The sequence below is a fragment of the Anolis carolinensis genome, unplaced genomic scaffold, assembly GCF_035594765.1.
Source record: "Anolis carolinensis isolate JA03-04 unplaced genomic scaffold, rAnoCar3.1.pri scaffold_9, whole genome shotgun sequence".
Taxonomy (NCBI): domain Eukaryota; kingdom Metazoa; phylum Chordata; class Lepidosauria; order Squamata; family Dactyloidae; genus Anolis; species Anolis carolinensis.
Genome location: NW_026943820.1, coordinates 13,126,515 through 13,151,572, shown reverse-complemented (window position 1 = coordinate 13,151,572; position 25,058 = coordinate 13,126,515). Strand labels below are relative to the sequence as shown.

General features: G+C 40.0%; 2 protein-coding genes across 7 annotated transcripts in view; one reads left to right on the top strand and one right to left on the bottom strand.

Moving 5' to 3' along the window:
• Positions 1–25,058, top strand: part of orc6 (origin recognition complex subunit 6) — an 83,560-nt gene that overhangs the window by 14,165 nt on the left and 44,337 nt on the right. The window contains exon 7 of one of the 4 annotated variants that reach the window (XM_008113912.3): positions 14,310–24,054. The exons of the other annotated variants lie outside the window; for them this stretch is intronic. Within the exon in view, the coding sequence (XP_008112119.2) occupies positions 14,310–14,335 (26 nt within the window). The 3' untranslated portion in view covers positions 14,336–24,054. Of the gene's footprint in view, positions 1–14,309; positions 24,055–25,058 lie in introns of those variants that run through there. 4 annotated transcript variants of the gene reach the window in all.
• The window catches only part of mylk3 (myosin light chain kinase 3), a 57,014-nt gene that overhangs the window by 3,812 nt on the left and 28,144 nt on the right, over positions 1–25,058 (bottom strand). For all 3 annotated transcript variants that reach the window (XM_062961734.1, XM_062961733.1, XM_062961732.1), the window contains 10 exons: positions 19,161–19,251; positions 17,746–18,145; positions 14,950–15,509; positions 14,103–14,208; positions 12,334–12,427; positions 8,861–8,970; positions 5,578–5,719; positions 4,593–4,663; positions 3,635–3,763; positions 3,304–3,456 (listed from right to left, as the gene is read on the bottom strand). In XM_062961734.1, the coding sequence (XP_062817804.1) occupies positions 3,304–3,456; positions 3,635–3,763; positions 4,593–4,663; positions 5,578–5,719; positions 8,861–8,970; positions 12,334–12,427; positions 14,103–14,208; positions 14,950–15,509; positions 17,746–18,145; positions 19,161–19,251 (1,856 nt within the window). The remainder of the gene's footprint in view (positions 1–3,303; positions 3,457–3,634; positions 3,764–4,592; positions 4,664–5,577; positions 5,720–8,860; positions 8,971–12,333; positions 12,428–14,102; positions 14,209–14,949; positions 15,510–17,745; positions 18,146–19,160; positions 19,252–25,058) is intronic.

Genomic DNA, 25,058 nt, shown 5'->3' with positions numbered 1-25,058 from the left:
TCTGGATTATCCAACGCATTTTTGTAGTCAATGTTTTCAATATATCATGATATTTTGGTGCTAAATTCTTAAATACAGTAATTACTACATAGCATTACTGCGTATTGAACTACTTTTTCTGCCAAATTTGTTGTCTAACATGATGTTTTGGTGCTTCATTTGTAAAATCATAACCTAATTTGATGTTTAATAGGCTTTTCCTTAATGCCTCCTTATTATCCAACATATTCGCTTATCCAACATTCTGCTGGCCCGTTTATGTTGGATAAGTGAGACTCTACTGTACAGCCAGACATTGGAGCTGCAAGGATATTCAGTGCAATTCCACCACACCAATAAAAGATTAACCTTCATAAAAGGCGACCAGGCTTTGAAACAGTGATACAACTCTGAAGCTGGCCAACCAAAGATTTCCCCTGGGTAGCAAGCACCCAGGCTTTGAACCACCGAGGCTATTCATTACAATTCTACCACCCCCCAAAAAATTCCCCTAAAAGGCAACTACCTAACCTTCCAAGCAGCAAGCCTATTCCTTTCTATTCCACCTCACCAAACAAGGATTCACATAAGAAAATGGCCAGGCTTTCAGGCTACAAAGCTATTCACTGTTATTCCACCTACCTAACAAAGAATTCCCATAAGCCACAGCAACGCGTGGCCGGGCACAGCTAGTATAATATAAAGTAAGTTATGTTATAGTTCTATACATCTATAGTGATATAGTCTCTTATATATTATTTATTTATTTTTTCAAACTTATATGCCGCCACTCCCCTAGGGCTCGGAGCGGCTTACAAGAACCGGCTAAAATCAACAATTTAAAAAAACATCTTTAAAACATCTTTAAAAACATCCTAAAAGCACCTTTTAAAACATCAACAACAGAACTCAAAAGCCTGTTGAAACAGATGTGTCTTACATGCCCTGCGGAAGGCCAACAAGTCCCGCAAGGCACGAACTTCAGGTGGCAAGGTGTTCCAAAGAGATGGCGCCACTACTGAAAAGGCTCTGCGTCTAGTTGCAGTTAGATGAAAAGTCTTAAAACTGTTTGTAGTATCAGTTTATATATTGCACACTATGTTCTATAACTGTACATTATGGTACTACTAATATCTATACATTTCCTTGTCCCTGCGACACTGTCAACAAAAACAGAAAATCTCATGTGAGGGGTGCTTGATGCAAGAGTGGGAAGCTTCAAGAAACCTTGAGTGCCTATATTAGAATGTGCTGCCGTGTTCCTTTATTACCAAATGGCCCAAATACTTCCAGGATCTCTCTATCCAATCAAACACTGGGAGCACTGAGATGGTTCAACAGGTTTATTTCATCAAATCACCCTGCTGGATGAACAGAAGAAAGTGCCACACAAAACTAAGATGCATCTTAGTTTTATAGGCAACACCTTGAAACATGTATACAGGCTATTTTCTCTGATCTGTGCCTCATCTCTAGCTCTTCCTTTCATTCTCTTCTGGCTCTTATCGGTATTACTGAGCCTGCTTTTTCTCAGCAGCTGATTCCCCCTCCTGCATCTCCCCCTCATGTGCCTGCTTGTTACTAGGCATTTCCCTATTGAACTTTCCTCTTGTCTGAACTCTCTGCTTTGGCTCATAATTTTCCACTCCTAGCTTATCCCTAGTCCCTTCACTTCAGAAGCTTCAGACCCTCTAAGATGCAGGAGCCAAAGTTGCAAAGTTAGTTGGAAAAAGTGATGAGGAAGAGATCCATTCATTGCCACTTATAGATGATATGCAAGGGCTGCCCTATGCCCATCACTGATAAAGCCTATGAATGGTGGATGTTTTTAAGCAGTGGCTGGATATCCATCTGTTCAGAGTGTTCCATCCCCAGCATGGCATTGGATGGCCCTTGGGGTCTCTGCCAACTCTAGGATTCTAAAATTTTATGTTTCCCATTTTATGTTTCCCAAGTATGTTTGCATGATTTTCTTTCCTGGTATGTATATTTTAAAATATGCACCTGTGGAGAAGTCATAGTTATTATGTTTAATTTTAACTGTCAGAGTATGTATTTGTGTTTAGTTGACACAGTAGCTGAAACAGAAGCCATCTTGTTTCAATCCACAGTAGTGCTGTCACCAAGGAGACGGAGCTGGCTAGCTCACCAGAGGGAGAAGTGGGCGGAGCCAAGAAAAGGAAAAAGTGGGAGTTTTAAAAAGAAGCCAGGAGTGCGTGGCTGGAGGCTTTTCAGTCAAGAAGGGCTGAGGAGACAGGCCTGGCCAAAATCTTTAGTCAAGGCAGACTAAAGGGGGCCTAGTCAAGATCTCTAGTTGGGAAGGACTAGTGATCAGGAATTTGATCGGTAGTAGATCAAATTAAAGGCTTTTATTGTAGTTGGGACATTGTTCACTAAGGAGCTCAGCTGAGGTTAGAGTTCACTACAATTTATATCATCAGTAGGAGAATGAGAGTGGAATTACACCAGAGACTACTGTTGTGGTGGTTATAAGAGTTATTAAACCATTTGTTTATCTAAAGTTCCATAAGTAAATCAATCAACCTGCAACCATAAGCTTTGTACGCAATAAACTTGTTGTTCTTTGTTAACAACTGACTCATTTCATCTCATCTGCATCTGTGGAGCCAAATTTCATCGGTGATAATTCAAAAGCCTCACGTTGGTGGCAGTTACCTTAATAAATCACCTAATTGGGTAATAGTCACAGTTACCTCAGAAAGGGAACAACAACACAGAAATCCCTAGCTACAGAGACAGAGGCTGGGATCTTGAAATAAAGATCACCCCCTGTAATCCTTCCCCTCATATAAAGGTGATATATATATAATCTAGAGGGATTAAAAGATTCAAAAATCCCCTCAGCGGTGGAAACAGCATTTACAATTAGCTTTGACACCATTACAATTGGCTTGAGTCTTCCCAATTGGCTTTAGCACCATCACAATTGGTGGCAGTGTCGGGATTGAGTCTTTGTAGCACCCAATTTGGGAGGGTGTTATTTCTCTGAAACTCCTGATACACCCCATCACTCTGGCTACTCAAAAGTGAGACAATGTGCATCAGATGTTTCTTGTGACAAATCTTGATTAGAGTCCACTTTCATCAGAACCGTCAAATTAATCCAATTCCTTCTCCATGCCTTGTCTTGCCAAGACAAAAAAAACAATAAATACATGGAAGGAAGGGAATGCCCATCTCAAATTCATGAGGTGCTCACAGGAAAACTTAAGATTTTTAGGGGATTCTGATAGGTTGGAAGGGAGAATATGAAGGCCCGGATCCCACTGTGGGAAGACTCTATTTTTAATATGGCAGCCCTACCTTTTTTCCTTGATGAGGAGCCTGGAGACAAAGTCTTTGGCCTCGTCTGACACTTGCTCAAAGGCTTCTGCGTCAAAATCCCAGCTGCAGTTGACAATGTAATTCATGGTCTCTGTATCCGTTTCTCCAAGGAAAGGCGACAAGCCGCTGAGCCTGAAGCAGGGAGTGAAGGCACTCTATGTAGAGACTTGTTATGTCCACGACATGCCCACATGTGCTTCATAGAAAAGCAACTGGATAACCTTCCCATGGGTCGAGTTAGGTATAATGGAAAAGCCAGGTGTTATAACGACTAAATCCTCCCTCCCTCCTTCCCAAAAAGTTTACTCACAGCATATATGCTATGACGCCAACACTCCACATGTCCGTCGGGAATGAGACAAAGTCATAGTTCACCACTTCAGGAGCCAGGAACTCCGGAGTGCCAAAATTCACTTTCAGCTTGTCACGGGGTTTATACCTTTATCAGAAGGGAGAGAGAAAGATGGAATGATGAAGTGATGCTCCAACAAGTGCATGGGATATACACAAGGCTGAGAATTTTAACAAAGTGTTGCAAATATTCACAAGGTGTCCATTTAAAAATGCATTTTTTAAAGGAGCAAAATTTCTAGACTTTAAGGCCACAGAGATAGTATTGAAGTACAGTTTACTAAGGCTGCATCTACATTACCCTATATCCCAGGATCTGATCCTAGATTATCTAGCAGTATAGACTCATATAATCCAGTTAAAAGCTGGGATCAGATCCCGGAATATGGGACAATGTAAATCCAGCCAAAGTAATACAGATTCATAGACGATCTCCTGATCCTTCTTGTCATGAAACACTATTCTTTTCCATTTTGCTGGCATGCAGTCACTATTATTATTTGAAGGTGCATATAATTTGTGCATATAATTGCATATTGGGATTCGCGCACCTACATCTCTCAGCATTCAATTGCTTCATCGGATGGCCAATGTCCTCTCAAGGCATATGGATAAAATGTAGACATACATATATTTTGTATGCATGACCAAAGAAAAAAAAGAAAACCAGAGCATTGTGGTCAGAAATAACACAAGAGAGTCAACTTGAGTGGCTAGGAATGCTGCTCTCACTTTGATGTAATAAGGACAATTGTGGCTTTAATGTGATCACTATGGATGAGGGAAATGCAAATTGAAGCAGCAATTTTAAAGGTGTAAACAATACCTCTGGCTTAATACTCAAAAGTGCCAAAAAAGCCCTACCAAGCCACCAAAATAAGGAGTATCAGCCAACAGTGGAAGGGGTCAAGGCTTACCTCCGTGCCAATCCAAAATCAATTATTTTAATCTGGTTTCCCGTGTGATTCACACATAGTATGTTCTCAGGCTGCAAAAGAAAACAGCATGTTTGGAACAACATCTGCAGTATTTTCAGAAAGGGATGCTCGCTTGAAGCAACCCAGTGTGGCACAAAATGAAGGGTTCAAGTCCCTTCTTAACTTTAGTTTAGGACTTGACTTTTGGCCATTAACTCTCTCTTAGTCCAATCAATGTCAATGAAAAAAGTTCAATAGGAAGATAATATAAGAACAATATAGGATGCTGTATTGCAAGCATCCAGAGCTCATCAGCGGGAGGACAATATATTGGTCCATTTATTGTTTGCTATGCACTTTCAAGTCAATGTCATTGTATGATAACCTTATATGGTCACAGGGCTTTCTTGATAATATTTATTCAGAACAGGTTTGCCATCCATAAATAAAGCTACGAGTGTGTCTTGCCCCAAATAGATAGACAGATTTCCATAACGGAGCGAAAATTTAAACCTTACGTCTCCCAGAATCCTAGTTCAACATTCAAACAAATTGTGCCACTACGTGTAACAAAGAAACACAATGCCGAATTTTTAATACTTATTAAGGTGTTTCTTCATCTTTCAAACAAAAATGGTCTTTCATAATGGAGATTTCATTTTGCATTTCTGTAAACTTTGAGCTTCAGCTAAGCCAGGCATGGGCAAACTTGGGCCCTCCAGGTGTTTTGGACTCCAACTCCCACAATTCCTAACAGCCTACCGGCTGTTAGGAATTGTGGGAGTTGAAGTCCAAAACACCTGGAGGGCCCAAGTTTGCCCATGCCTGATCTAATCCTCCTGAGAATTGATGGTCACATTTTGGGCAACTTCCAAGGTTTGCGGCACCATATTGACTCCCCACATGATCTTGAAGAACCCTAACCATCGTGTTCCCATACGGTTAATTTTTACTTTTCCTTTCAGTGAGACAAACTGTTCATCACCTTCAGGTCCAGATGAAGGATATATTGTTGATGCAAGTAGTGGATCCCTTCGCATATTTGTTTGGTAAAGAGGATCGCATCCAGCTCAGTCAGGTTGTAGTTTTCATCTATGATCCGGTCAAACAACTCACCGCCATCCACACTGAGAAAACAGAACATTGAGGAAAAAGCGAAACTTAGATTTACTGTATATACTCGAGTATAAGCCTAGTTTTTCAGCTCTTTTTTAGGACTGAAAAAAAACCTCCTAAGCTTATACTTGGGTGAGGGTCCTGGTGGGCTTATATTCACGTCGGCTTATACTCAAGTATATATGGTATTATTATTATTTTTCTCTATTATTATTGGTATTGTTACATTTATTATTTTACTCTATTAATTATTATTATTACATTTATTACTTTATTATTGTTGTTACTTTTACATTTATTTTACTCTATTTTTATTAATAATACATTTATTATTTTACTCTAATTATTATTACATTTATTATTTTTCTGCATTTATTCTTATTCTTATTATTACATTTATTATTTCACTCTATTATTATTAAAAGGATACATAAGCACATTTACATTGAAGAAGATGAAAATAATGATTTAATCAGAGTTGAACAGTCATATCTTAAATTACAGTTTGATGTAAAGATTCAAAGAGATTTACTCAAGTATATATGGTAGATTGGAGATCCAACAAACATATATATGAATACAATATTATCATTCATAGGTTACTCTACTAAAGTTATATATCCAAATCCTAAACATGTTTGCTCAAGTGCAACTTTCACTTCGTGTAATGGGCTTCTTCTCTAGTATGTGAAGAAGCCCATGGAGCTTCAAAAGCTTGATTGATGTATTTTGCACATTTTTGTTGGCCACTCTTTTTTGTAGATTTTGTTTTACAAAACTAACTGGACCACATAAAGCAGGGGTCCCCAAACTTTTTAAACAGGGGGCCAGTTCACGATCCTTCAGACCGTTGGAGGGCCGGACTATAGTTGGCCACCGAGCAATAAATAATAATAATAATAATAATAATAATAATAATAATAATAATAATAACAACAACAACAACAACAACAATAATAATAATAAAAAGAGGGTTGGAAGAGACCCTTTGGGCCATTGAGTCCAACCTCCTTCTGCCTTTGTGCACAAGCAAAGCACCCCTGACAGATGGCCACCCAGCCTCAATGCTAATAATAATAATAATAATAATAACAACAACAACAACAATAATAATGGTTGTAAGAGAAGAAGAGACCTCTTGGGTCATTTATCCCAACCCCCTTCTGCCCTTGTGCCGTGGGGGCCGGATAAATGGCTTCGATGGGCCGCATCCGGCCCACGGGCCTTAGTTTGGGGACCCCTGATCTAGATCAGGGGTCCTCAAACTTTTAAAGCAGAGGGCCGGTCCACAATCCTTCAGACTGTGGAGGGGCCAAATTATCATTTGGGGGGGAAAACTGAACAAATTCCTATGCACACTGCACATATCTTATTTGTAGTGCAAAACAACAATAACAATGAAAGACCAATACAATATTTAAAAATGAAAATAATTTTAACCAACATAAACCTATCAGGATTTCAATAGGAAGTGTAGGCCTGCTTCTGGCCAATGAGATAGTCAGGTTAATTAGGGTTGTTGTTGTTGTTGTGTGTCTTCAAGTCATTTCAGACTTTGGGCGAGCCTAAGTCCAAAATTATTTATTTATTCATTTACTACATTTATTTACTACATTTATATCCTACCCTTCTCACCCCGAAAGGAACTCAGAGCAGCTGTATGTACATACAATATATTATATTATTAGCATAGCACAATATTAGCATTATACTATATTGAACTATACCACTATACTGTAATATTATATGTAATATATAACATATAATTAATATTATTATATGGTATTATTGTTAGCATTATATTGTATAAAATGATAATATTCTTATTAATATTATATGTATATTCAATATATTATATTATTAAAACTGATATAAAAACGTTATATTATAAATTAGGGCGGGGGCCAGGTAAATTACCTTGGAGGGCCGCATCCGGCCCCCGGGCCTTAGTTTGGGGACCCCTGCTCTAGATTAACCCTTTTATTTGTAACACAGCAAAATTCAATAAAAATAATTTTTAAAAAAGAGCTGAAAAAACTATTATCCCATGCAACCTTTTCACAAGTGATTGAATTCTATCCCACTCCTGCAACTATATAAATATGACTAATAACCCAAGGATTTAAAGTTACATTTGCCCACCCATATTTACAAGTTTAACTTTGTGGATTTGATCAATATGTACTCTCCAGATCTTCCAGTACGACCTTATAGTTAACTTTCCATTGGCATTGCACTGGCGGATCTAGAGATTGCTAGAGAGAATACCGTATATACTCGAGTATAAGCCAACCCGAAGATAAGCCGAGGCACCTAATTCTACCACAAAAACTGGGGAAACTTATGGACTCGAGTATAAGCTGAGGGTGAGAAATGCAGCAGCTATTGGTAAATTTCAAGAATAAAAATAAAAATAGATACCAATAAAATTACATTAATTGAGGCATCAGTAGATTAAATGTTTTTGAATATTTACATAAAACTGTAATTTTAAAATAAGATTACCCACCTCTGATTAAATCATTATTCTAACCTTCTTCAATGTACTGGTAAATGTGCTTACGTATCCTTCCAATAATAATAAATAGGGTAAAATAATAAATGTAATAGTAACAATAATGGTAGAGTAAAATAATAAATGTAATAATAATAACAATAATAAGAGTAAAATAATAAATGTAATACCGGTATCTCTCTAGCTGTTTATTGATTCTCTAGCACAGTGGTTCTCAACCTGGGGTCCCCAGATGTTTTGGCCTTCAACTCCCAGAAATTCTAACAGCTGGTAAACTGGCTGGGATTTCTGGAAATTGTAGGCCAAAACACTTGGGGACCCACAGGTTGAGAACAGTTGCTCTAGCATAATTCTATTGTCAACTGTCAGCAAAGAACCTAAGTATCCATACAAAAGTATTATATCAGCTAAAAAACATGGGGTTTTTCCTGGTTTTTCCACTTTTGCCCCAACTCCAGAATGTAGATAGTCCACTGCACTCTGTGTCTGTAGAAATGCACTGACAGCCATGAAAGCTCATGCTAAAATAATAGGATAGAATTGTTTTTCTTTTCTTCTCTTTCTCTTCCTAACTCTGGTACTCTCCAGATGCAAGGACCCATAACCCCCATCAACCTTCTCCTGAATGAGAACTTACTATTCCATGATTAAGGTAAGGTTGTTCTTGGACTCAAAAGCATCGTAGAGCTGGATCAAATTGACATGGTTCAGTTGATTCATAATATTGATCTCATTTTTCACTTCCTCCTGAAAGATAAGGCATGATAGCTATAATGTCAGGATAAGACGTATAACCTATAACACAACGCAGATTTATTATAGGGGGCTCAAGAAGTTCCTGTTTTGACAAAGCCCCCAGATATTGGGACAATGTGAAGAAAAGATACAAGGAAACAGATCTTTTTCTTTCATTTTTTAAGTCAGGAAAACCACAGGAGGCTGCAATGTATTAGGATGGGGAGTGTATGTTATTCGACTGCAACTCTTATAATCCCTTACCATTGGCTAAGGCTAAGGGGCAATAGATTGCAATCACGTCTAGCCATACATTCTATATTATCTTCTTTTTATGAAGTTGTTTTTCATAAAGATAATTAACTCTGATCATTCACATCACATTCTATCAAATCCATTTGATTTTTTATTCATTTTCAGTTGAACATGCCAAGGACAGAGCTTGGAATATTCTAAGTACTGTATATACTCAAGTATAAGCCTAGTTTTTCAGCCCTTTTTTAGGACTGGAAAAAACCTCCTCGGCTTATACTCGGGTCCTGGTTGGCTTATATTCAGTTCAGTGTGGATTTTATACAGCTGTGTAGAAGGGAACTCATATAATCCAGTTCTAAGCACATAATACAAGTTACTTTATTCCCATACCACCATACTTTGCCACAGCAACGCGTGGCCAGGCAGTGTGGAAGCGAGGCCTAACTCTGCCTGTCCCCTGGGCTGAGTGGGTTGCTAGGAGACCAAGTGGGCGGAGCTTAGCCTTCTAACTGGCAGCAATTGGCTAAAAACAATTCTTCCTCTCCCTCTAATTAGGACTTTATTTTTCTTTTCTTTTTGTTGTATGAACGTAGAGGCATGGATGAGAGGTTATGCTGCCAAGTTTAGTGTTTCTGGGATGTATAGTTTTGTTGTTTTGTCCTAGGCCAAAATTTCATTACCCTTTTATATATAGAGATTATTATTATTATTCTCTGTTATTATTGGTATTGTTACATTTATTATTTTACTCTATTAATAATAATTATTATTATTACATTTATTACTTTATTATTGTTACTTTTACATTTATTTTACTCTATTTTTATTATTATTTTACTAATTATTATTACATTTATTATTTTACTGCATTTATTCTATTATTATTATTACATTTATTATTTCGCCCTATTATTATTAAAAGGATATATAAACACACTTATATTGAAGAAGATGAAAATAATGATTTAATCAGAGTTGAACAGTCATATCTTAAATTACAGTTTGATGTAAAGATTCAAAAACATTTAAACTACTAATGCCTCAATTAATGTAATTTTATTGGTATCTTGGCTTATACAGGAGTCAATGTTTTCCCAGTTTTTTGTGGTAAAACTGGGTGCCTCGGCTTATATTCGGGTTGGCTTATACTCAAGTATATACAGTATATATACTCAAATGAAAATACTGACCAAGCCTAGGCACATTAATGAATAAAAAGGAGACTGATTTCATTAAAAATATTCTCTCTATGAGATCAACAATGAAGACCTTCCTCTCTCCTCTGCATTAAAAGATGTTATGAATGAAGTCCAGAAATGTGAGACTACCACCAAAAAGTTATAATACCTTCAACTCTTGCATAGAACCTACTTGGAAGTAAATCTAATCGCAGTATAAAGTAAAAGGTAACTGTACTCCAAAAACATCTAAGGAAATAGTCCATACCAACTCATAATGTTCCAACAAAAGGATATCATACAGTATCATTCCTCGATGTAGTGTTTGGGAAGTTTCGCTACTCCATATAACATTGAAGTAACAACAATATAAAGAAAGACAAAATACCCGAAGAAGATTTAAGAGAAACAAGGTGGAACAAGGTGGACCTTGTCATGTTTTGTGTTGTGATCTGTATGAAGAATCCCAATCTACACAGAAGCTGTGCATTTTTGAATCTGCATGTAAACATGTCATTTTGACTCCTACCAAAGCTGTGGTTTGATACAGACTCATGATCAGAAACAGCTCCAGGATTACTACAGACACGTTTGTCTCTCTAAATTCCTTTCTTTATGACTGATACTAATAGACTATAAACTTATTCAATATCCCTTTGTTGGAACATTATGAGTTGGTATGGACTATTTCCTTAGATGTTTTTGGAGTAGCTCGATGAGATTTACTTCCAAGTAGGTTCTATGCAAGAGGTGAAGATATTATAACTTTGTGGGATTTCTCGTGAGGAATTGTAAAGAGTTGTGCATATATACATTCATTGTTTCTTTGTAGATACATATATATCTGTGCATTACTCATACTACCACCAAAAAGCCATTTTCCTCATGGAAGGAGAGATCCAGTACCTTCTTACGCAATAGCTTTTCCTGGGTTGCTCAATGCCAGCCAAATGGCACCCAGGCATTCCTCTACCTTCGACCCAAGTAGTGACTAATAGGCCATATGGGATGTCAAGAAAATTTGGCTTGTGTCTTCTGCATAAGAAGGCTAGTGGAACTCAATGCTCCACCTGAGTCAAAAAGGATCTTAGTACCAGCATGCAGGCTGCCTATAGTTTCTTTCACAAACAACAATAAATATTTGAAAGAACCCCATATTGTTTTCTGTCGTTCTACAAATTACAAACAATGGATTCAAACTGCAGAAAAAGAGATCAGGAAGAATTTCCTGTTGGTGGGAGCTGTTCAACAGTGGAATGCACTACTTTGGAGTGTGTGGAGTCTTCTCCTTTGGAAGTTTTTGAGCAGAGGATGGGTGGACATCTGTCGGGGATGCTTTGATTCTGTGTTCTTTCATGGAAGAAGGGGGTTGGACTAGATGGTCCTTCTGGTCTTTTCCAACTATATAATTCTATTATTCTGATTCTATGATCCTATTATTTTGTGTGTGTGTGTCAGGAGTGACTTGAGAAACTGCAAGTCACTTCTGGTGTGAGAGAATTGGCCGTCTGCAAGGACGTTGCCCAAGGGATGTTTGATGTTTTTTGCATCCTTGTGAGAGGCTTCTCTCATGTCTCCGCATGGAGCTGGAGCTGGTAGAAGGAGCTCATCTGTGGTCTCCCCGGGTTGGATTTGAACTGGCAACCTTCAGGTCAGCAACCCAATCTTCAAGTCATCAGTCCTGTCGGTACAAGGGTTTAACCCACTGAGCCACCAGGGAATCCTATGATAACGGGGTATGTGTAAATAATGGGATGTGTATCCTAACCCTTGGAAAGGTTATCTTTTTAGACTACAAATCCCACAACCCTCCAGCTACCATGAGGGAGGTAATTGCAGTTATAATCCAGAAAAGTAACTTCTCTGTTTATAAGGGAAATTATTGTCCAACGTATTATCCCGCCACCTGTGGCCCCTTTATTTTTGAAGAGGATAGAGTTACCCTTTCTTTTGCTGCTTTCACTTTGATGATTTTGGCCGCAAGGCAGAGCCCGGTTGACTTTTCGTCACACTTGTGCACTTGACCGAAGCGCCCGCTGTTGAGAGACGGAGAGCAGAGCGTCAGCGAAGCCGGAGGGGAGAGGGCTTAGGGGACAACTCCCTGCAGACGCCTCCAGAGACCAACTATTCTTATCGTCAATTAAAAATAACCTGGTACAAAGCGAACGGAATCGGGAGGTCAGGAGTCCAGGAGCTCCTCTTTCTCCCAGCTTAAGGGGGGATTAAGGATGATCTTTCCATCCAGTTGTTCCTTGCTTACGTTAAAATATTACACCCCATTTAGATATTCCTCCATTTCATAATGGGACGACCGCCCAACGATGGTCTGCATTTGATTCCGTAACAGGACATGCCAAGGCGGCTAGTCTACCCTTAAGCAGTGCGTTTCCAAAGCTTTCTTAGAAAGTGAATTTGCTAACTCCCAAATCAAGAATGGGGGACTGAAATGGGGATGGAGTAGATTCTCAATCATCATACCCTCCATGGGACAAATTAGACCCACCGACAAGAAGTTCTGCTCCTGAATTATGCTAGTCAGTAATGTCTACAGTGTTGTTATGTGTTTTCCGGGCTGTCTGGCCATGTTCCAGAAGTATTCTCTCCTGACGTTTCACCCACATCTATGGCAGGCATCCGCAGAGGTTGTAAGGTACCTCACAACCTCTGAGGATGCCTGCCATAGATGTGGGCGAAACATCAGGAGAGACTACTTCTGGAACATGGCCATATAGCCCAGAAAACATACAACAACCCTGTGATCCCGGCCATGAAAGCCTTCGACAACACAATGTCTACAGTGTTCCCTCACTTACGTTCCAGGACCACTCAAAATAAGTGAAAATCCGTGAAGTACACTATATTTATTCTATGTATGGAGGAGAGCAAACCACAGACCACTTACTATAATGCAGTCAGTACTTTATTTTAGCAGTTACAATAAACAGTACACTGGCAGAGAAGAAGAATGGACGCTAAATAATCCTTTTTTATTTCCAACCCTTCCCTACCCTTCCCCCCTCTCCCTTTATTTCTCTCCCTTTCCAAAACCCTTTGCACACTGCAAAACCCCACAAAACAGCAAAAACACTGCGATAAATGTGTAAAAAGTAAAGGTTTCCCCTGACGTTAAGTCCAGTCATGTCTGACTCTGGGGGTTGGTGTTCATCTCCATTTCTAAGCCGAAGAGCTGGCATTGTCCGTAGACACCTCCAAGGTCATGTGGCCGGCATGAGTGCATGGAGCGCCGTTACCTTCCCGCCGGAGCAGTACCTATTGATCAACTGGCATTTGCATGTTTTTGAACTGCTAGGATGGCAAAAGCTGGAGCTAACAGCGGCTGCTCACACCGCTCCCGGGGTTTGAACCTGGGACCTTTCGGTCTGCAAGTTCAGCAGCTCAGTTCTTTAACACACTTCACCACCGGGGCCCCTTATTAATATTACATTACATATATATTAATTGAAAACCCGCGAAATAGCGAGGGAGCGGAAAGTGAACCGCAAAGTAGCGAGGGAACACTGTACATTGCAAAGACTAGATCAGGACTTTTCAGTCTATCTGACATGGAGACCAGCTAATATGACATGAAGTGATACCATATTTGTGCTCACTAGGTGCTCTTGGGACAGGCAAAATTCGTATATGATATCTTCTGGATCTGGGAGCTGGGGAACAGTGACTCATAAAAACAACGTCTCCAGTTAAACTTACCCTCCCAAGACTTCATGCTGGCATATTGCATAAGAGGCTGTTAACTCGGTTTGCTTGATGCTCACAATGCGATGTTCGAAAGGAGCCGGAGGTGGAGGGCTGTCGTCTAAAGGAGAAAAAAAGCGGATCATGATTGCATTGATTGGTTTCCACGGCAAACAGCTGGCCATAACTCAATTTATTTCGCTTACACATTTTCCTCCTCAGGTGGAGATGCATCAAGATATGAGTGAGAACACCGGCCAAATACGCCTATGGTGACATCTCCAGAGGCTTAAAAGATAATATTTTCTCCGCTGACGAAGGCTTCCTTCCAATGAAGCGAGGAACAGGGGAGAATATCTCCACAACCATCTCTCACAGACTAGGATACATATAAATATACAATAACACATTGCTAGGACTTCAATAGCACTTTGTAGATCTTCCTGGCATATTACTGAGCTAATTGTTTTGGATACGGGGGAAATGCTCCATCAAGAGAAATGTCATGGACAAAATATTCTGCTTTGAATTTCCCTCTGACCTCACATTCTACAATCCCATTCCAATCATGTGTCCAGTTGAGTTAGAGGAATTTTCATGCCTTGGATGAAATGGGATCCAATAAAAAAAGCATTGGAAATAATACACGTTAAGTCTTTACAGCAGCACAGAGTCTTCATCATTTTAACACAATCGGGAAGCTAAAGATGCGAAACATAGGCAAATGTTGCACTTAGATTTACCCCACACTCCAAAGCATCTCATTATGTATATGTAAGTATTCCAAGGTCCAAAAGAACGTCCAAAATACAAAACATTTATGGTTCTAGGAATTTCGGATAATGGATTACCAACTACTTACCAATGACCACCTCCTCTGCTTTGCCAGGCACTTGCAATGAGGCATTTTCCGACGGTGTCTCGGCCCCTTGACTGGATCTGCTCTCCCGTCTCCTTAACGCCAGGCTCCTCAATTCCACGTTTTCTGGCTTGACATCTTTCCCAGAGTCTTTCATTCCTGTTGTTGTTTCCTCAGGGCTTTGCACTGGGCTTCCTGGATCTTTCCCTGGGTCTTTTGCAACAGAAACTAGGCATGGCACAGCCTTGCATTGACTCTCTGTGTTTTCTTCAGTCTTTGGAGATGGCGCTGATGGTAGGACCTGAGGTTTGGGTGTCTGTTTTTCCCCTGGCTTAGTAAAAGGCTTCCGTCCTTTTAGTTCCTGTGTGGGTTCAGTCCTGCTGCCCTTAGAAAGCTGCTTTGCTTTACAAGGTTCGGGCAAATGTTTTGCTCCTTCACCAACTGGAAGTGAAGGAACAACGGCTGATGACTCTGTACTCTTGCCTCCGGGGCTGCTGGTGGCTCCTTCTTTGCTTTTTGAAGACTTGCTTTGAGCGTCGGTCATTTGGACATTAATCGAAAGCCTGGAAAGAAAATATTTCTTTTTCAGACACTTCTTAATGGCCTTGTTGCGTGTGCCTTCAAACTGTTTCCGATTGATGGTGACCTTCAGGCAAACCTATCATAGGGATTTGTTGACAAGTTTTGTTCAGAGGCTTTTTGCCTCCCTCTGAGGCTGAGAGAATGTGACTTGCCCACACCCAGTGGGTTTCAATAGCCAAGTGGGGATTTGAACCCTGGTCTCCAGGATTGAGGCCCAACACTCAAACCAATATCCCACATTATACATTATAGCTGGCTCTAATACAGATGCTACCCTGCTGCCTGGATAATAAACCTGTGGGACTCCAGATATTGATGAACTACTGTTCCCATTAAACTTGTCAGAAGAGCTGATGGGAAATGAAGTCCAGGAGCAGTTGGAGGGATACATTCTCTCCAGCCCTTCCCTGTTATTATTCTGGTATATCTATATCTATATCTATTATGTAGACTTAGAAGGAAGGGATACTGTTTTTCAGACTGAAAGCTGAATTCACTGTAATGTGGCTCTCAGAAGCCACATGCCAAACTAAATATAATTTGTCCTTTATTCAAGAAACTAGACAGGTCTAAAGTAGATGTGTGCACTGGATTCCATCTGATTTTGGGAGCTAAGTCCTGCTTAATACTTGGATGGGAAGCAGCCAAATGCTAGGTGCTGTGAACTATACTTTACAGGTACTCTCCATGCCTTATCTAACTACAGATCCCACAACAAGGACCCTATAGCCACGAAAACATTATCAAACTGCTTTGCACATCCTCATAGGTGATTTTATCAAGTATTTCCTTTGGACAGCAAGGCCAAGTATCATGTGTCACATCACTTATGAAACTGTACCTAGCCCGAGGGATGGAGGAGCTGTTGTTCAAGGAAACACAAGTTCAGGAAACCATTGGAATGACATAAACCAAGGGTGGGAACTATAAGGTCTTCCAGATGTTTCAGAACTTTTAATCCCAGTATTCCCCATCTTTGGTTTAAACCTTTGGAATCTGGAAGCTACAACTTTACAACATCTGAAGGACCGTGTAATTCCCATCACAGCTTACATGCTGACACAAATGTTGGAATTCAAATCAGATGCAAGACTTAGATTTTGGAGATGAGAAGGATGGGAAGCTCCTCTTACTTCTTCTGATTATTTGTAAAGGAGGTGCTATCATAAATGTATATCTGACCAAGCCATTTGAGAGCCAAAGGGAGGCTTCAGTAAGGCAATCTAGGTTTTCAGAAGTGGAAACACATCGTTGGGTGAGACTGAAACAGCCCGGTGATGACTGAGGGCCCTTCCACACAGCCATATAACCCAGAATATGAAGTCAGATAATCCACAATATCGGTTTTGAACTGGATTATCAGAGTCCACACTGCCACAGAATCCAGTTTGAATGCATTGTCATCCCGGAAGGCTGACTGTTGAACAACAAAATGAAAGACCAAAAAGGAGTAACAATGGGATGAAGAGTTCTTGGAGAAGAGCATTGAACAGGCGCCTTCATCATGTGGGCATGAAGCTTTACCAGGAGAAGAAAAGTCAAACAGAAAGAGTGAAATATGTTTTCAATATGAGACTGATTCACTCATAAAAATGAAACCAGCTAAAAAGTACCCAGAAAACTATTAACTTCTGGAATATACTACTGGTTTTGAAATGAAGTTAGCTAAGCTTGTGGAGCAGGTGGCATCTACTCGGGCATCAGCCTATGAAAAATGAACACAAAATGAATGCAACTCTCAGAATACCCTTCACAGTATGGTTGCCATCCAAGTGTTATTAGATGTTGACTCCCATCCCATCCCCCATTCGCCATCACTACTGCTAAGTAGGACTAGTGTGCATTGCATTCCACCAGCCCCTGAAGTTCCTCAGGTGAACCCTTTTAGGGACTTCTGTGAAAAATCAGGGTCACAATGGTGGAGCGTAGGATGTTGGAGCACACCTTTGAGAAGTTACTTTAGAGCAGTGGTTTTCAACCTGTAGGTCCCCAGGTGTTTTGGCCTACAACTCTACAACCGTTTATCAGCTGTTAGGATTTCTGGGAGTTGAAGGCCAAAACATCTGGTGACCCACAGGTTGAGAACCACTGCTTTAGAGAACCTCAGCTCCCACACATCCCCAAGCCTCATGGCTCATTGGAGTCACAATTCCAAGATCTGCTTCTAAGCCCTTCTCTTTTCAGTATCCTAGAGTAGACAATAGACGGGGCTGTTACCTTGTCCGCACAACATCACTGCCAGACTTTGAGGCAGAAGGATCAACTTCTTTCATGGGAGAGCTGAGTCTGGAGGTGTTTTTCCCAATTTCCTTGGGCTTCTGAGGAAGGTCTTCCAGGCCAGAGGAGGTTGTGTCCATATTCTGGTTTCCTGGGGGATTTGCACTGCTTTTGCTAGAAACCAGTCCACTCTTCTGGACCACAGTCTTGATGCCGCTTTCCTTTTGCTTTGGAGACACTTTGCTGCCCTTTGTCTGTCCAGGCATTTCGGCTCTTTCCAGCTGGGCCATCCTTTCCTTGACATGGAGGCTGGAGTCAACTTTGGAAACGACAGAACTGGCTGAATTCACCTTTTCACATCCTTCAATACATTCATCCAATTTTTTCTCCCTTTTGTTTTCTAGGGATAGAAATAGAATTCATAACATTAGAAGGAACCACTGATACATCAGGAAGCAAATCCTGGGAAGGTTACTTTTTTTAACCCTGAAGCAAGCATGTCCAATAGTTCTGCTTCTTAGAGTTTTCTGGGATTTGTAGTCCAAAAAGTAAAAAGTTCTGATTTGAAAAATAAATTTAAAAAGAGATACAGTAGAGTCTCACTTATCCAAGCTCCACTTATCCAATGTTCTGTATTATCCAAGGCAGTCTGCCTTTTAGTAGTCAATGTTTTTGTAGTAAATGTTGCAATGTTTTGATGCTAAATTCATAAATAGAGTAATTACTAAATAACATTACTGTGTATTAAACTGCTTTTTCTGTCAATTTGTTGTAAAACATTATGTTTTGGTGCTTAATTTGTAAAATCATAATGTAATTTTATGTTTAATAGGCTTTTTTTTGTCCCTCCTTATTATCCACCATTTTTGATTATCCAATGTTCTGCCAGCCCGTTTATCTTGGATAAGTGAGACTCTACTGTATATCTAAATATTCGTTGTGTTTATTAACTCATTTGTATTTGTATTTTCACCCCTTCTTTTCCTACAGTGAGTCAAGGCAATGGACATGGTTTTTCCTCTTCCCAGTTTGTCCTCAATAACAATCCTGTAAAGTAGATCTGCCCAAGAAATATTATTTTTGCCCTTCAATGCTGTCATTATGCAATCCTTGGAAGCATTATCTTTTTGGACAACATAATCAGTGGGTTGGGGATTATGAAAGGCATAGTCATCGCTTCACTTGATTATTGACAGCCAAAGGCGAATAGTTTAACAAAATAAACTTAATTTAGAAGATACAATAACATAACTAAATTGTCACCTAAAACTTGTAGTATGAAAGTGTATCTGTTTCTATTGTCTGAAACAGAGCTCAGAAAATGAACTAAACTACCAATGTGCAATCAACTATTAGAATAATAAAACGCTGCCACAACTTTGCAGATTTCTTCATCAGAATATATGGGAAAGTACCTTCCAAGGAAGTCTTGCCTTCTGCCTGGATCCCTTTGTTGGCAGGTGCATGCTTCCCTTTGGCACCTTTCTCTTCTGGCTTATCTTTAGTCTAAAAGGGGGAAAACAAAAGGGAAATTATTAGCAGTGGTTGAGCTACAAATGTGAATTCCTTTCCTCATTCATTTTCCTCGGATCCAGAGAATGGATTGAGCAGTCAGCAAGCACAAAAGGGAAATCCAGATAGTTTGGCAAGGGGAGACGTTCTTGGTGGCCCACCATTTAGAAATAAAGATCATGGTTGAAATCCCATATGTGGCTATGTAGCAGAGTTTCTAAGAAATCCTGTTAGTAGATTGCAAAGATAGATAGAAGGGCCTCGGCAAGAATGTCTCAAGGTGTTTTTTTTTGGTTCTGCTAGGATTCAATGCTCGATTGATGTGCATTGGCTCCCCCTTAAGCACATGTGTCAAACTCAGGGCCCGCAAGCCAAATCTGGCCCTCTTCCAGATGCTGAACTATAGCTTCTGTATTCCTCATTATTAGGCATCATGACTAGAGCTGATGGGACTTGTGATACATACCCAGAAGGCTGCAGTATGTTCTGTCGAGTCAGGAGAGTGGGGTTTGGATTTAGAGACAAGGCTTATGACTATACTGTCTGACTTTAAAATGCCCTTTAACCTTTTCCCAACCTCAGAGCCACAAGTGCTGTTGGGTTGCAATTCCCATTATCTCCATTCAGATAGTCATATGTGCTTTTGGGTTGCAATTCCCATTATCCCCAATCAGACTGTTATATGTACTGTTGGGTTGCAATTCCCATTATCTCCAAACAGATAGTCATATGTGCTGTTGGGTTGCAATTCCCATTATCCTCAGTCAGATAGTCATATGTGCTGTTGGGTTGCAATTCCCATTGTCTCCAATCAGATAGTCATATGTGCTTTTGGGTTGCAATTCCCATTATCCCCAATCAGATAGTCATATGTACTGTTGTGTTGCAATTCCCATTATTCCCAATCAGATAGTCATTTGTGCTGTTGTGTTGCAATTCCCATTATCCCCAGTCAGACAGTCATATGTGCTGTTGGGTTGCAATTCCCATTATCCCCAATCAGATAGTCATATGTGCTGCTGAGTTGCAATTCCCATTATCCTCAATCAGATAGTCATATGTGCTGTTAGGTTGCAATTCCCATTATTCCCAATCAGATAGTCATATGTGCTGTTGTGTTGCAATTCCCATTATCGTCAGTCAGATAGCAATATGTGCTATTGGGTTGCAATTCCCATTATCCCCAATCAGATAGTCATATGTACTGTTGTGTTGCAATTCCCATTATTCCCAATCAGATAGTCATATGTGCTGTTGTGTTGCAATTCCCATTATCCCCAGTCAGACAGTCATATGTGCTGTTGGGTTGCAATTCCCATTATCCCCAGTCAGACAGTCATATGTGCTGTTGGGTTGCAATTCCCATTATCCCCAGTCAGACAGTCATATGTGCTAGGAGACTCAGCCAAGGTCACCCAGTGGTTTCCATGACTGAGCAGGGAATCCCAATTCTGGTCTCCAAAATCTTAGTCCAACACTCACATTGCTACACCATGCTGTTCTCACAAGCTATCAGAGCTTCAAATAAAGGTCTAACTATGGTGAGTAAGATTGTTGAATGTTGCAGTCCAACAATATATGGAAGCTGGGGTGATGTCCATATCCTGAAATTGAGGACACCTTCCAAGAGAGGATTGTTATCCACAAAATGCAACAAATAGGCAACGGAAAGCCTTCTGCTGAGAACACTCTCTCCTCTATTATTCAGCAAACAGATTCTTGGATCCTGGTTTTGTTTACCTTGTTAAGCCCACTTGAATATGAGGGAACGTACCCAAGAAACCCAGCTGTTTGTGCCGTTTGACTTTGTGCCTTTGTTTACTTGCTCTGCGCTTATCTGCCCATTTGAGTGATGAGAGACCCGACTAGGCATGTGAAGAAATGTGGTACATTTCTGAAAACCTTTCTCCATCGACTGATAAAAGCCTGCACCATTCAAGGCAAAACACGGCATCTCAGAACTCGGATACTCATGGGATACTCAGTATGTGCTTTGGTTTAATACACACACACAAATGACGCACTGATCTGTATCTCCAGATGGATCCAAGCAGAGGGGGAAAAGGGGAGAAAACAGGCGCCTATGATAAAACTTTAAAAGTGCAAAACATATTGCAGTTTGCAAGGCTAACATGAAGTCTTGGATAGAAAAATAAATAAAAGCATATTTGTATATACTTCAAATCCAAATATTATATACCATTTTGCATGACTATGCAATTATGGAGGCTGTCGTCTGGTGAGGCACCAGCACGCTTTGGCAGAGAAGGCTAAGGACTTTGCAAAACTACAAATCCCATGATCCCATAGCATTGAGGCCTGGTAGTTAAAACAATGCCTAATGGCATGAGATACAGTAGAGTCTCACTTATCCAACATAAACGGGCCGGCAGAATGTTGGATAAGCGAATATGTTGGATAATAAGGAAGCATTAAGGAAAAGCCTATTAACCATCAAATTAGGTTATGATTTTACAAATGAAGCACCAAAACATAATGTTAGACAACAAATTTGGCAGAAAAAGTAGTTCAATACGCAGTAATGCTATGTAGTAATTACTGTATTTATGAATTTAGCACCAAAATATCATGATATATTGAAAACATTGACTACAAAAATGCGTTGGATAATCCAGAACGTTGGATAAGCGAGTGTTGGATAAGTGAGACTCTACTGTATATGGTGCAGATTGTGTCCATGCTGAATCATTATAAAAACCCAACACCACTTTGGGTTGCTGTGAGTTTTCCGGGCTGTATGACCATGTTCCATAAGCATTCTCTCCTGACATTTCACCCACATCTGTAGCAGGCATCCTCAGAAGTTGTGAAGTCTATTAGAAATTAGGCAAATAAGGTTTATATATTTGTGGAAAGTCGGGGTGGGAGAAAGAACTCTTGTCTGTTTGAAGGCAAGTGTGAACGTTGCAATTGGCCAGCTTGATTAGCATGGAAAAGCCTTGCAGCTTCTAAGTCAGGCTGCTTCCTGTCTGGGAGAATCCTTTGTTGGGAGGTGTTAGCTGGCTCTGATTGTTTCTTGTTTGTTTGCTTATTGCTAAAATGGAGCTTGGAAAAATTACTTTTGGGGGCTACAGTTCCTAACTCACTAACTAGAAAGGAGATTCCACCTGAATAGCCTTGCAGCTTTAAAGCCTGGCTGCTTTGACAACACAACACCACTTTGATTGTCTATGGTCCCACACTATGGAAGCCTGGGATCTGTAGTTTTGTGAGGGACTCAAAGTTGTCTGCTAGAGAGATATAGCCCATTGGCTAAAACTACGGCATGACAGCTCTCTGGTAGAGAATTCAAAATACCCCATTGAATTAGGATTCTATAGCAGAAGAACAAAACATCTATATTCCTTAAAATTGTGGGTGCAACAAGCCACCTTTACCTACATTTTTATATTATTATTAGGCACAACACTTCCATATTTTTATCAATGTTGCCCTCCCTTTCGACCCTTCTTTTGTTTTGAAATAACAAAACAAAACAAAAAAACAAAGAAAATAGCAAAACAGCATTGAAGTCATGCAAAATAAGACCATGAACCACTGTGGGTAGTCTACCGACTGATGTGTGATCGAGGTGACCACCCTCCCCCCCAGGACTTTGTAAAAGATAGTTCAAAAATCAAGACTTTATGTTCTATATTCCATATATTTATAGTAGAAGGTGATTGAGACTTTTTACTGGAGTTTACTGTGGTTTACTAAAACTCTGCACTCTGAGGCAAGAGATAACAACTTCATGAATTGTAAAATCATGCTGCTAAAACTCCACTTTTATGAATTTCCATGCTGGGTTCTCCAGATGTTATGAACTTCGTTCTTATCAAATATTTTCAATTGTTTATATCATTCATGATTCCCCTTTATGCAATGTAACTCACTTTTATGGATTCTCCCTTATTTCCATGAAATCTATCTATCTGCCTATATGTATTTGTACTCTTTGGGATCCCCGGAAAATATGTATTTTTCCCAGCATGGTTTATATTCCAACTTTATTTTATTTTTCATTTTATTTCATATAATTGTCAAATCATGAAATCAAATAGGAAATATTTTGAACTCAACCTGAACCCCAGAACTTATCCCATTTCCTATGATCCAGGCTTCCTTTCCCAAAAACAAAAGGATAATCTGCCACCGCTAAATCCAATCAAATTCAAATTGCATGGACAATATAGGGCTTGAGTCGCCGAATTCGGAGTTTGCTGACCTAAAGGTGATTCGCCCCAAGGCAAACATTGTCATATCTCACCCAAAGGAAAAACCAGGACACCTCAGGAAGGCGCCCTGCAGAGCCTGTCAATATGGCTCATCACCACCCATCTTTGCTTCCATCTCTGACACCCCAAGGCATATCTAAAATCTGTATACGTGACAGAAACCCGGACACCCTTGATTGCTGCCATTAATAAATTAAGCACCCTTTAGAAATCGGTCTAGCAGGACTTAATCCGCTAGTTCCTGTCCCGTCACCTCATTGTTTCGATAACTCCCGCCTTCTCTTTCCTGATTGGCCTGAGTAGAGACAAAAGGCAGCTTCCTATTGGGCCAACGGAGCAAGGCGGGAAACGAAAGCCCGCCTCGTTCAACCTTCTAGCCTATCAATGATCAGATGGGCGGGGAAGCAGGGCGGGAAATTCAAAGGGTTGTCAGACTGAAATTTTGTATAAGTATGGCTTTATTTTGATTGTATGGTACCCTAGTAGACCGAATGATCGCTACTAGAGTCCTCTTCAGCTGAATTGCTCAATAAAGACTCCTTGGCGGATTTTCCTTCAACTTTGGCGGACCTTCTTCATTTCGGCTTCAGGTTGTATTGCGGCTCGTAATTCTCCTTTTGGCTTCGCCAAGGTCCATTCTCTCAGGACCGGATCGGGTCTCTCCTTAAGGGCCCGATCCCCTAAAACGCGGTCGACAACAGATGTAGCAGGAAACCCTATCATTCCTAGCCAATGACCATAATGAATGAGGATAATATGGGGTTGAGTCCAGAAACATCAGAAGTTCTGTAGATGATTCCAGAAAATAAGACCATGTAAGCAGAGTCTGTAGGGCATTCTCATTTCCATGGGAAACATGACTACTATGGAAGAGTTCAACATCTAAAGCAGTGGTTCTCAACCTTCCTAATGATGCGACCCCTTAATACAGTTCCTCATGTTGTGGTGACCCTCAATCATAACATTATTTTCATTGCTATTCCATAACTGTAATTTTGCTACTATTATGTAAGGATATGCAGGACGTATTTACATTCACTGGACCAAATTTGGCACAAATACATGAATACTGGTGGGATTGAGGGTGGGTTGATTGTGTCATTTGGGAGTTGTAGTTGCTGGGATTTATAGTTCACCTACAATCAAAGAGCATTTTGAACTCCACCAATGATGAAATTGAACCAGTCTTGGCACACAGAACTCCCATGACCAACAGATAATACTGGAAGGATTTGGTAGGAATTGCCCTTGAGTTTTGGAGTTGTAGTTCACCTACATCCAGAGAGCACTGTGGACTCAAACAATGATGGATCTGGACCAAACTTGATACAAATATTCAATACAGTAGAGTCTCACTTATCCAAGCCCCGCTTTTCCAAGCTTCTGGATAATCCAAGCTATTTTTGTAGTCAACGTTTTCAATATATCGTGATATTTTGGTGCTAAATTCGTATATACAGTAATTACAACATAACATTACTGTGTATTGAACTACTTTTTCTGTCAATTTTGTTGTATAACATGATGTTATGGCGCTTAATTTGTAAAATCATAACCTAATTT